The 13936-nt window shown below is 42.4% G+C and overlaps 1 protein-coding gene across 1 annotated transcript in view; it reads left to right on the plus strand.

The window, feature by feature from the left end:
• The first annotated feature begins 3449 nt into the window (after positions 1-3449).
• BPTF (bromodomain PHD finger transcription factor) overlaps positions 3450-13936 on the plus strand; it is a 194740-nt gene continuing 184253 nt past the window's right edge. Inside the window, 1 exon segment of the mRNA XM_044003306.1 lies at positions 3450-4134. Within this exon segment, the coding sequence (XP_043859241.1) occupies positions 3450-4134 (685 nt within the window).

Genomic DNA, 13936 nt, shown 5'->3' on the forward strand with positions numbered 1-13936 from the left:
TAGTCAGATACACCTGAACAACTGGCTGGTCACCATAAGTTAGGGTGAGGTCCCTCAGTGAAAGAGCACAACTCTGAATCAGGAATAGTAGTCAAAAGGAGAGGCTATATACAGCATTGTGTTGGTAAATATTTAATAACTAGTCCTTGGTGGTGGTGGTGGTGGGGTGGGATGGAGTGTAATGGAGTGGAATGTTCCATATATAAGTTTAATCTGCATTATTAATGTTTTTCTCATCACTTTCTTAAGTCTAGATAATCGACAAAAACAAATCCTTTGCTGGTTTCTGAGGTATAAAGGCTCATATTGAAAATTTAATAATCAGCCCTAGTATGAGATGGCTATTGATTATCCCTGGCTATAACTCTTCTACCTCCTGCCCAAGAGATGATAAACTTCAGAGCCAATGTCCTGAAGGAGCAGAGTTGGAGCTTACTGATAATTCAAAAGTAAAGGCCTCTGTCCTTTCTAAAATAGTATAGTATAGCATTCCAGCCAAGCTGGAGGTGGTGAAGACGACAGCCGCCCATCAAGGAGTGGTATCGGGAATGGTAAAAGGCTGATAATCTGGATTTGGGGGAGTTACAGGTCCATTCAGATTTTTAACCAAACATTCATTTTTCCACATACCCATCAACTGCTACAGGAGGAACTAATACACTTTTCAAAGCCTGTAGACATTCATTTTTAGTTTTTAGACACCAAGAAGCAAGAGAAGCAAGACCAGTTGAGTACTCATCCATCAGAGATGATATGCTCTGTAGGGAGCCAGTTTATCCTAGCATTACAGAATCCCAACCTTCATGAATTTCTCACCCACAATGAAGTTCGTGAGGAGTAAACAGAGAAATGACAACAAGTTGCCACAGTTCCAGTTATGAGTTGCCTTCACCATGTGTATTCCCCATTTGTGTACTTCACAAATTGTGTTCCTCATTATTATTGTTCTTCAAATTTGTGCCTCCATATCACCTGAGTCTGTGAATCTGTTGATGAGTGTTCCAAGTTTTTGTTGTTGTTGTTGTTTTTTGAGGAATATTTTGCACCAGCTGTTTTTGCTATGGCTGATTGTTAAAGGAAAACACACTGGTCAGGTTTTGTGAGCAACAATAGTAGGAATAGCCAACCATAGGGTTATACCAAAAACCAGAGGTAGGAGCCACCACTTTGATGATCCAACTACAAACTTGAGGCCTCTCTAGGAGGTACAACATATACAGTCTCCTCCATTACTATAACAAGCTCCTTGAGAGCTTACAATTCTTGAAACAATCCTCAGCACTGAGCACAGCAACGGGGATATAGTAAGGTTGAATTGGTTGATTATTAATGGTTGTGATGATGGTTCTATCATATGTCAAAGATGACATGCCAGGTGACTTTTGAGTAGTGTAATCAGGACCTATTAAGGCCTTGTTTTATTATTTATTATATTAAGGGCCTATTTTAAACTATTAAGTTTTAAAAAATTAATTGTGAGGGGCAGCTAGGTGGCGCAGTGGATAGAGCCCCGGCCCTGGAGTCAGGAATACCTGAGTTCAAATCCCACTTCAGACACTTAACATTTATTTACTAGCTGTGTGACCCTGGGCAAGTCACTTAACACCAATTGCCTCACTGGAAAAAAAAACAGAAAAAAAAATAACTGTGAAACCAGTAAAGTTTATGCTTTAAAAATCATCACCCTTTTCCTCCCACATATTTCTTCTATATCCCATTCTTGCTGTCTCAGCTGAATGGCACCTAATTCTTAGGTGATTATTCAGATATCAGCTAAGAAAGTTTAACTTATGAATGCTACGGGGCGGGGGGCGGGGGGGGGCACTTGCAACTTAAAAGGACAGAATTGTAGGGAGGCTCGGAGTCTGGGAGAAACCTATATGGAACTTCGATCTTTTCCCTCCTTCCAATGATCCTCGGCTGCACTGCTCATAAAGGTTAGGGTGTTTCCCCAGTATCCCTAATTGGGCCAACTCACAGAATAGTGGAGGTTTGCGTATGTCGGTACCTTGCATATCCTTGCCACAGATCCACTGGGGGAAAGGGGCATAAATATACTAAGATTTGTCTCACTACCTCAGAAAGCGTCCAGTTCTTATGCACCTCAGTGGCCTACAAATTATTGTGATTCGGCTTGTGTGCTAGTGTCAGAATACTATTGTAATGTAATTAAGATACAATATTACACTAAACCCTGAATATGCCCAATTAAAAAGAAAATTAATAGGTGGCAGTCTTTAAAAATGAAAGCTTCAAACGTTAGGAGTAAACAACAGTACAAGGGTGGCATTGGGAAGTTTGTTTGAAGTTTAAATAGCACTTCAGGAACCACTTCTGTCTAACTGTATGGGGAACTGGAGGGGAATCAATATGGGTTATTGCTACGGTGCGCGCTGGCTGCAGTGGGAAGGCACTCTCGGACTGAAGCTGTCAAACTCTAGATAGAGCTGGGACAGCAGGGCTGGTGTCTCCCAAGTACAGCCCTTATTTCTGAAGTCGCCTTTAATGCTACTTTGGAGCAAGCCCTCTGGGTCAAGTTGGGGCGGGGTTCCTGGTGTTGTTGTTATTGGGGTGCAGTGATAGGATTTTCCAGGACCCAGCTTTCCCTGAGGTGCACGCAAGCCTTCTCTCCCGTCCGCAGGCACTCTCTCCCAGGGTCTCTGTCTCTGGTGCTGCCCAATTCCCAGCCTCAGTGTCTCTCAGGCTGAAATTCTGCTCCTCCCCCTCTCCTACTTCCTCCCCCTTTCCCCTTCCAGCTCTTCCCAGCGTCCGAGTTCCAAATCTAGTTTGGCTCCAGTGTTTTGTGTGTGTGTGTGGGTCTCCCCACCACTTTAATTTGGGGTTTTCCCTTTTCTTGTGTTTTTCAGCTATGGGGGAGTGGGAAGGCGGGGAACAGGAGAGGGAAGAACTCCAATAATCCAGATGATCTCTTCCTGACTGGGTCTCCGTCAACGTGAGGGGTAGGCCTCGTTTTTAATACCTCGCTACTTCCCCTCCCCCTGTTCCTGTCCTTTAGGGCCCCCAGCGCCCCAGACGCCACGGGCCCCGAAGCTACCCGGGTTTCCCCCTCTGCGCGCCCCCGCCAGCTGGCCGGGCCCGGGCTGCAGGCTCCCGCGCTCCCCCTAGAGGCGACTGCGCAGCGTCGGCCTCGGCCTCGTCGGCGGGGGCGTTCACGTGACCGCGCTCCAGGCCTGCTGCCGCTGTCGGTTCCCCCAGTCACCGAGCGAGAGGGAAGAAACAAGATGGCGGCTGGAGGCGATCGGGAGCGGGGCGCCGGCAATTCGGATTGAGCCTTCTCCCTCCACCCGCTTCCGCCGGCCGGGCCCCCCCCGCCCCGACCCCGCGGGGCTCCCCACCCCGCCCCCAGCGGCTCCCCACCGCCGCCCCTCGGCCGGTCCCCCTCCCCCCCTCGGCTTTCCCTTCTCCCTCCCTCCCTCCTCGGCTCCGACATGAGGGGCAGGCGGGGCAGGCCGCCCAAGCAGCCCGCGGCAGGCGCTGCGGAGCGCGGCGCCCCGGCTCCCCCGCCGCCGCCGCCGCCACCGCCGCCGCCACCGCCGCCTCCGGCCGGGCCCATCGGGGGGCTCCGTTCCCGGCACCGAGGCAGCAGCCGGGGCAGGTGGGCCGCCGCCCAGGCGGAGGTGGCGCCCAAGGCGCGGCTGAGCTCCCCCAGGGGGGGCGGCGGTAGCCGGAGGAAGCCGCCGCCGCCGCCGCCGCCGCCGCCGCCGCCGCCGGCCGCCCCCCCCAGCAGCAGCCCCAGCGCCGGCGCCCCGGGCCGGGGGGGGAGAGGAGGCGGGGGAGGCAGAGCTGGAGGCGGGGGCGGCGGCGGGGGCGGCGGCGGCGGCGGCCACCTGGCCCGGGCCACCCCGTCCAGGAGGAGCATCAGCAAAGTGGTGTACGATGACCACGAGAGCGAGGAGGAGGATGAGGACGAGGACATGGTCTCCGAGGAAGAGGAGGAGGAAGAGGGGGACCCCGAGGAGACGCAGGACTCCGAGGAGGAGGAGGAGGAGGATATTATGGAGGAGGACGACGACGATGACTCCGATTATCCCGAGGAAATGGAAGACGACGACGATGCCAGCTATTGCACCGAGAGCAGCTTCAGGAGCCACAGCACCTACAGCAGTACCCCAGGTATCCACCCAGCCCAGCTGCATCAGGGGCTTGCCTTTCCCACTCTCCACCTTCTCCCCCCCCCCCTCCACTCCCTCCACCCCGAACACACACACACACACACACACACACACACACACACACACACACACACACTCACACTTTCTCACTCTCTGTCTGTCTCTCTTTTGCACTGTGCATCCTGCTCTAGCGTCACCCCCCCCCCACCTCACCCCCAAAGAGAGGGGAAATGCAATTGCACATCAAGTGGCAAAAAACTAGATTTACAAGAGGAAAGAGGTGCATTGTTCAAAATGGAGATTGCATTGTTGCAGTTTGCAGGCCACACTCTGTCTCCCTCTCCCACTTTTACACCCCCCCCCCAAAAAAAAAATTGAGCTAGTGCACAAGGCAGAATTGAGATTTAGGCATACACGTAGCCATTGCCTTCCTTTTGTTCTTTTAAAAGTATACTTGTTTTGCTTTTTTTTTTTTGAGGTAAAGAAGCCTCTTGTGTAGCAAGCCACTTTGCATGGCTTAATGTGAATTCTCTTTAGTGTTAGAGTATCATCTCTCAGAAGAGATCTTAGGAAGTTGTTTAGGGTGTAAACATGTAAATAATGTTGTTTCTACCCGTGCTTTTTTGCTTTTCACATTTCTTGCTTTGTGTGGTTTTGAAATTGTCTCAAGGAATTAGTTGGACCACTTGTGTTGTTGGGGGAAACCTTAATTAGCCATACGTATGTTTGTTTTCATTCTTTGTGTGTTAATGGGCACATGCAACAGTTGCCGTTAGGTGGCTGCTTTAAAAAAAATAAAATTCAAACTAAAAGAGTACGATTAGTTGAAATTCAGTTTTGTAAAATCCCAAATGACAATAGTCTCTCCCAGTTTATTTCACCCCATGTTCCTTGGGGAGTAGAGTTTCATGTCACCTGTTGCAGAAGATGGAATTGATGATTTAAAGTAAATATTAAAGATCAACTTTTGAATCAATTAAAAACAATAATTGGAGGATTTATTATAATGTAGATTTGTTTTCACCTGATATTATTGAGTTTGAAAGTAAAGTTCACCCTAGGTCTGTAATAGGTTACTCCATGGTAACTCATTCTCTCCTGTTTTCTCAAGGAAGTTTTCTTCAGACCAGTGCTGAAATGTATTTAGTTAAAAATCACAATTGTAACTTTGTGCTAAATAATATAGATGCAGTTTACTCAGTTATGAAAAAATGTATTTAAGACTTTTACTGGCAACTTGCCTTGTTTTTCTTATGTGATTTTGGCAATTGGAATCAATTAGTTTCTTTTTAAAAGACTCCCCCTCCCCAAGTAAATTTCATAAGAAATATGACTAACTTACAAGAATAAGGTGCCTTTTATTTTTATCAGTGTTTATAGATTAAAATATTCAAGTAGTATGAAGAACTAAAGTTTTGACTTCTCAGCTTATGATACTTGGATAATTATGCATATGGCTGTTCGTCTAGCTGATCTACATATTTATATTGCTTCTAAAGAATCTCTTTGATTGGTTTAAAGATGCTCTTTCTTGTGTGGAAGCAAGAAAATGACCTTTTTCTTTTTGTTTCTTTGACTGAGAGGAAGCAGTAAATATTAAGCATTTATGTCTTGAAGATATTAGTGATGTGCAAATTTTCAATTTTGTCAGTTGACGTGCAACTCCTGGAATAACAGCGTTCACCTTAAGAAATCACAGGTCTCAAAAAAAAAAAAAGAAATCACAGGTCTCTCTGTCTCTTTCTCTCCCCCCTGCCTCTTCTCCCTCCCCACCCCCCTTTCCCTCTCCCTTCTACTCTTCTCCCTCTTCCCTCTTTAGCCTTTTTCTGTTAAGGACCACACAACTGAATAACACTCCTTTGGGGAAAGTTTCTTAGAGCTGACATTTTGGCAAGGCAGTTTTAGCTTGCTCGAACTCCTATTTTTGTAGGCTAAGTAAAAAGGAGTTAAATCTACTCCCTTTAATTAATGTTAAATGTCATTATCCACTTTAACTTTGTCTTAAACTCACTGGTATGTTGTGTGCTTTTTCATATGGTAATAGTTAAAGTCTGTACTTGGTACAGACTGTTAGTTCAGCCTATTTAACGTAAAAGTTTTGATCATTTTACAGTGGGTACCATAATCCTGTAATGTATTTGTTTTGAATTTTGAAAACTTGTTTAAAATACCAATATAATTTTCATTTTTAATATAAAGTTCGATGAGTGAATGGTCTGAATATAGCACAATTGCTATAGTACTTCCTAGAGATTTTTCCCCTTTTTTTGGATATGGTATCTGATTTTTAATGCTTTGAATTTGAAGCAGATTATTTCTAAATAGAATGACCTCACTTTAATAAAGGAGGAGTAATTGCATGTCAAATTTGTGCTAAATGACTGGCTTTACATATCTTGCTGCTTCTACCTCCTGAGTGAAAAGTAGTCAGATTTTTGCATTCTTTAATGATTATTGGATAAGCTGCCTTCAGAATACTTGGAGAAATATCGGTGAGAGATTTGGATATATTTTGTATTTCTAAAACTTCTAAAGGAGAAATAGACTTTTGGGGGAGTTAAGAACAAAGGCAGCATTTATGCAGAATAGAATTAAAGGCAAAACTTTTATTTGAAGAAATGGTTAGTAAAGGAAATCAACTGACAGTCATCCACAGGTAGAATTGGTTTCATGGTAAGGCTTTGCCAAAGAATTGCTTAAGGTTACTTGTTTTGCTTTCTCAGTCACCAATCCAAAACTCAGTAATAGCAGTTGAGTGTTTTTCTTTTGTAGACAGAAAATAGTAAATTTCTATATTCCCATACCACAGTTATTAGTGTTGATGTAGATTTAGCCTCCATAAGGGATTGTTGAGACTAGAAACAGAAATGATCAAGCCTAGGAACATTGACTAGGAGAAGTGAGGGGACAATTTGTGCTTCTTTTTTGATCATAGATTTAGAGATAAAAAGGACAATCCAATTCCCTCATTTTACAAATGAGGAAGACCAAGATCATCCAGGTACTAAGTACTGTAGTTGGGAACTGAACCCAGATGCTGTGATTCTATTTCCACTACACCTACTACCCTTCTGCTACACTTAGCCTGTGCCATAGGAAACTTTCAAAATAAACTTTTACAGTAGGGATACATTAAAAACTACTTTGAATACATATTTGGCAAAGTTAGGATATATACTCTGAAATTAATCTCTAGCTGATATTTATTCAATTCTATTTGAAGTGAAATGTTTCTTGTATCCAGTGTGTTTGGAGTTGTTGAAAACCCATGCAGTGAATTTTGTAATTCAGAGTATCAGAATTTTTAGAAAAGAGGAACCAAAGGACATGATATCTGAGAGAGCTGTGAGAAACTTCTTTAAATAATTGGGTACTGGAGTTTGATTGCTCTTACCCAGACCTGGCAGTTATCTGGATTGATTTCTAATTTGGAAACACCCATATTCTGCAGTTTTAACCAATTGCATTTCCAAATTTATTCAATTATGGATCCTGTCTAAAGCCCATAAATTACAGGATGCTACTAAATTCATAATTTGTGTAGTTTGAATTATACTAAGATAAGTATTTGTCCCCTAATGAATTAATGTCTCCTGACATTAATAATATAGGATGGATTCTCTTGGTGTACTTCTGGTGATTTTTTTTTTCCCCCTTAGACATATGCTAATTTTATGTCCCTGAAGAAGTAGGCCTTAGAAGGTACAAGAAGACAATAGTGGTAGAAAGTGTTTGAAGAGCCAAAGAGTTGTAGGGCCTCAACAGCTGTAATAAGTTCAGAAGCAACACAGTACAGTGGAAAAAGTAGAGTCTGAGAAGCAGTACTTAAATCCCTGCTCTGCTACTTAATTGTGTGATTGTAGGCAAACCACTTGACCTCTCTGGGCCTCAGTTTCTTCATTTGTAAAATGAGAGGGTTGAATTGGATTAGCTAACTATAAACTTCTTTACAATTGCAGATCTATGCTCTTATGAACATCTGTATGTATATATTAGCCATTGTATGTCTTTATGAACCCTAGATTTGTTTCTCTTCTCGAGGGGTTGGGGAAGGACATTGTCTGACAGCCTTGTGCCTTTCTGTCTTCACAGTAGTCATGCTATGAAAATGTAGGGATATATTTAAAGGACCTTATGTGAGTATCCATAAGGGTATAGAATACTCTGGCTAGGAATTCTGAGCTCCATTTTCTATCTGGTTTTCATCCCATTTTTCCTCCTGTATGTGTACCGCCACACTTGTGGCTCTCTTTGCTTTCCTGTGTTTGCAGATCTGTCTGTGGAGTTAGCTGAGAGACAGCCTAGAATATAAATCCTAGCAAAAGCTGTAAGACTTTTCACCTGGAATGGGCTTTCCATTTAACCAAATCCTTTAGAGCTCTAGTTAGGTCCCCCTTTTCTTCAATGATGCCTCTCTGACTGCAGCAGCCCACTTCATTTTTAACTTTTTTTTGCAATGTTTTTCCCTATTCACCTTCTTCCTCTTAACTCCCCCTATCCCAAGTTGAAGAAATAAAAAAGAAAAAACCCTTTGTAATAAGTATACATGATCACAAAAAGCCAATTCCCACAATTGGCCATATTCAAAAAGAGATGTCTCGGTTGGCCATTTGAGTCTATCACTTTGTCAGAAGGTGGGGTAGCTTTCTTCTCATTGGTCCTCTGTAATCATGATACACCCACTTTCATCACTTCCTTCAGTAAACTCCAATTTTATTCATAATTATGTTCAGAAGCACATACTTCAGTTCTAGATTATATACCATTTTATGGGATTTAATTGTTTGGTGCTTAGTGGTCTTTTCTCCTCAAGTAGATTGTAAACTACTGCTGGAAGGTATGGGGTGTAACTCCTACTTCCTTTTTCTATTCCACCATTCTTAGTACAATTCTAGGCACATAACCACAAATAATCACTGGTGAAACTTTGAATTTGGAATAAGTAGGCCTCCATTTTGAATGCCTGCTTATTATCAGTGTGACATTAGACAAGTCATTTAACTTCTCCAAACCTCAGTTTTCTCATTCATAAAATGAGGGACTTGGGCTACATGATTTCTAAATGCCATTCTATCTCTATGACTCAATGAAATAACTTTTGGACTGTTTTATATATGTACAATTCTTCAGAATCTTCAAAAATGATTAAAAGTAAAGTAAGAAAAAATAATGAATATGTACAGGACTTAAAAATAATTATTTAACTTTTTATTAGCATTCAAGCATATGTTGCGTACTGATAAGAGTACTAAAATAAACCACGGTCTCATTTTAGATGTAATGAAAAAACATTTCTGTGTTATCTATAACAAAGTTTGCAGTTAAATTCACCATGGATATTTTTTTTTTTTGCAAGGCAATGACTTGCCTAGGGTCACACAGCTAGTATCAAGTGTTTGAGATCAGATTTGAACTCAGGTCCTCCTGAATCCAGGGCCGGTGCTTTATCCACTGCGCCACCTAGCTGCCCCCTCACCGTGGATATTTTAAGTATCTAAAGTCTTTCTTATCTGTGTCCTACGTCTTTTTTTTTTCACCCTCCTTAAGATTTCTTGTAATGGTGTTTTGTTTTGTTTTTCCTTTTTATTCTACTGCTATCCCTGTCATACAGATCTTTAACTCTTTTGGAATTTTGGAAAATAGCCTCTTAAGCAGTGTTTTGGCCTTCAGTCCCTCCCTCCCATCCAAGGGAAACACCATTGTCATATTAATCTTTCATTTAATCACACCACTCACTTCTTTATTCAAAAGTCCTTAAGCGCTTCCTGTTGCCTTTGAAATAAAATTCAGATTCCCTACTCTGACATTCAGGGTTCTCTATGACTTGGTGTTCCCCTTTCTAGGCTTGCATGACTCCCCGTTAATCCCACAGCCAAATTGAACTGCTTGTCCATCTGCGCTACTCCTCTTCTCTTCTTACCCATGCCCCCAAGCCCTGTGACTTCAGTTGATACAGGTTTACACATTGCTTTGGCACTTATGATGTCTTTTGTCTGTGTTTTGTCACCTTGTTCAATGAAGGCAGGTACTTTGTCAGATTTAAACTGTATCTGTCCCTTAGCACCCAGTACAGTAGCCTGCACATATAATTTGTTGAATTAAGACAGCATTTATATAGTGGAAAGATCTTGGGATCTGGTGTCAGGGTTTGTCTTCAAACCTCAGCCCTCAGCTCTGCTACTTACCATCTGTGTTATCTTGGGCAAATTATTTAAGTCTTTTGGGCCTAATTTGGAGTGAATTGGATGGATGATCTTTGAAGTCAGAATGGATTGGATGATGGATTAGATCAAGGCTTAAACTTTATCCACTCAGTGACCCCTTTTTGCTTGAGAAATTTTTACATGACCCTGGGTATATATGTATATAAAATACATAACCTTTTACTGTTGCCAAATTTTTCCTGACCCACAAATACAGTTACCTACAGTTTAAGAAGCTTTGGATTAGATGATCTTCCAGGTGTACATCTATGTTCCTATTAGGAGTAAATAGAAAATAGTAGCTTTAGAACTTATATTTAGCATCATTTGAATTTTTGGAGCTATCATGAAATTTTTAAGTGAAAAGATCAGATTTTTTTTTCTTTTTCTTTTTTTTTTTTTGGTGAGGCAATTAGGGTTAAGTGACTTGCCCAGGGTCACACAGCTAGTAAGTGTCAAGTGTCTGAGGTCAGATTTGAATTCAGGTCCTCCTGAATTCAGGGCCGGTGCTCTATCTACTGCACCACCTAGCTGCCCCCAAGATCAGATATTTCAAAGATATAATGCCAACAGAATGCAAACTCCTTGAGTACAAGAGAATCTCGTTTCTGTTTTTGTATCCCCAGTAGCTGACCAACAATTGCACAAGCATTTATTAAATGCTTGCTATGTGCCAGACATTGTGTAAAACTGAATATAAATAAAAGCATAAAATGATCCCTGCCTTTAAAGGTCTTATAGCCTTCTGGGGGAGACAATGTGTCTAAACAGCTGGTACAAACAGAGTAATATGCAAGGTAGATGGAAGATAATCAACAGAGGAAAGGTTAACATGAAAGGCAGACAGGCTAGTATTATGGAAGATGGCTAAAGACTTTTCTCTCTCTCTCTCTTTGGGCAGGGCAATGAGGGTTAAGTGACTTGCTCAGGGTCATACAGCTAGTAAGTGTCAAGTGTCTGAGGCTGGATTTGAACTCAGGTCCTCCTGAATACCAGGGCCAGTGTTCTATATACTGTGCCACCTAGCTGCCCCCATGGCTAAAGACTTCTTGCAGAATGTTGCATTTTAGCCAATTCATGAAGGAATACAAGAAGCAGACACAAGGAGAGAGAGCATTCTAGGCATGAGGTGTAGCTATTGAAAGAGTATAGAGTCAGGTTGTGGAGTGTTTTGTGTGAGGACAACCAAGAAGGTCAGTTTCACTGGATCATAGAGTATGTGAAGAGGAAAGTAAAGTATAAGACTGGAAAAGTAGGGAAGAGCCAGCTTATGAAGGGTTTTTAAATCCAAACAGAGGATTTTATATTTGATCTTGGAACTAATAGGGAGTTACTGGATTTTATTGAATAGTGAGAGTGTTTACCTTGATGGCTGAGTAGAGTGTGGACTGGATTGAGAAGAGACTTGAGGAAGGGAGACCAACCAGCAGGGTACTGCAGTAATAGTTTAGGCATGAAACAATGAGGGCCAGCACTGGGATAGTGGAAGTGTCAGAGGAGAGAAGAAGGTTGTATACAAGAGATGTCCTGAAGGTAGAATAGACAGGACCTGGGGGGGGAAATTGGTTATATAAGAGGTGAGAGAAGAATGAGGAATTGAACTTAACACCTGCATTCCTATCCTTGGTGACTGGGAGGATAGTGGTGACATCAGCAGCAATAGGGAAATTAGGAAGAGGAGTTGGTTTAGGGGTAAAGTTATTGAGTTCAATTTTGGACACGTTGTGTATATGGTACATTGAGCTTGAGATGTCCAAAAGGCAGTTGGAGAATCAAGAATGTAAGTTAGGAGAGGACTGGATAAAATGACCTGAAAATCATTTGTATTGAGATGATAATTAATTCTGTGGGAGCTGATAAGATCACCAAGTAAATAGTATAGAGGGAGAAGAGAAGAAAGCTTAGGAACAGAGCCTTGGAGGGTGCCCACTCTTAATGGATGAAGTTCTGGCAAAGGTGACTGAGAAGGAGTGGTCAGATAGATAGGGGGAGAACCAGGAAAGAGAAGTGTTAAGAAGAACTCAGAGGAGAGTGTAAATGAGAGGAGGCTGATCAACAGTGTCAACAGAAACCTCAAGAAAGATGAGGATTGAGAAAAGACCATTAAATTTGGCATTGGTAACTTTGGAGAGAGCAGTTTCAATTGAATGATGAGATTAGAAGATAGACTGAGGAGAACAAAGAAAGTGAGAGGAAGGGAAGTGGAGGTACCTATTTTAGATGGTTTCCTCAAAGGAGTTGGTTATTTGTTGTTTTTTGTCCTTCCTTTTTGAAGAGGACCATGATGTCATGACTTGTAGTGAATTGGATTCAAGTGAGGGAGGGCTTTGCAAAGTTACCTATCTCACTTTCTCCTGCAGAGCCATCTGGTCCAGTTGCTAGATATATATCTCAGGACAACTGGAGATGGCTCCACATGTTTGAGACAATTGGAGTTGTGACTTGCCCAGGGTCACACAGCTATTAAGTATATGAGGCCAGATTTGAACTCAGGTGTTCCTGACTCCAGGGGCAGTGGTCTATTTGCACTGTGCCACCCAGTTTTCCTCTCAAGGAGTTTAGCTATAAAAAGGAGGAGAGCTATAGAAAGGATGATAGCAGTCAGGGACAGATGGATCAAGTGAGTTTTTTGAGAATGAGGGAGACTTGGGTGTGTTTGTAGACAGTAGAAAAGCAGCTAGTAGAGATTGAAGTTAAGCCAGAGAGTGGGGAGGAGGAGAAAAGAGAGAATTCTCAGTAAAAGGCATACCTTTTTTCAGTGAAATATGAAGCAAGGTTCTCAGCAGAGAGGGTGGGTGGTAGGGAAAGCTCTGGGAGGCTTAAGGAAGAATGAAAAGGTTTGGAAAAGCCAGTGTCGTGTGGAGGGTAGTGAATCAATTAGGTGAATTCCTACTGAAACAAAAAATATTACAAAGAAAATATCTGTTTAACAAGAGATATGGAAGCTCCTATGTGGTGGAAAAGGGATACTCTATCAATCAGTAAGTATTTATGAAGTATCTATTCTGTTTCAGGTACCTGCTCTGTGCTCAGTACTGGGGATAGATGTACATACCAGCCTTGTTTCCCACTGAGTTTATATTCTTATGGGGGAGTCAACAAAAATAGACAGCAACAAATATATGTGTGTGTGTATATATGTCTATATCTCTATACATACGCATCTATACCTATGTATACACATAAACACACATGTTAATACACATGTGAATATATGCAACATACGCACACAAACACAAAGTAGTTACTACAAAGTGGTTGGGAAGTTGGTTCATTAATAAGGAAAGGCATCTTTTAAAAGTTGGTGCCTGAGCATCATTTTTTTTTTTTTTTTGGTTAGGCAATTAGGGTTAAGTGACTTGCCCAGGGTCACACAGCTAGTAAGTGTCAAGTGTCTGAGGCCAGATTTGAACTCAGGTACTCCTGAATCCAGGGCTGGTGCTCTCTCCACTGCGCCATCTAGCTGCCCAGCCTGAGCATCATCTTAAAGGAAGAGAGAGACTTTGAGGCAGAGGTAAGGAGGGAAATACATTTCAGGCATGGGGAGGTGGTTATTGCAAAGATAGAGAGATAGAAGATGGATTATCTTGAGTGAAGAAG

This window comes from Dromiciops gliroides, chromosome 4 (assembly GCF_019393635.1).
Source record: "Dromiciops gliroides isolate mDroGli1 chromosome 4, mDroGli1.pri, whole genome shotgun sequence".
NCBI lineage: Eukaryota > Metazoa > Chordata > Mammalia > Microbiotheria > Microbiotheriidae > Dromiciops > Dromiciops gliroides.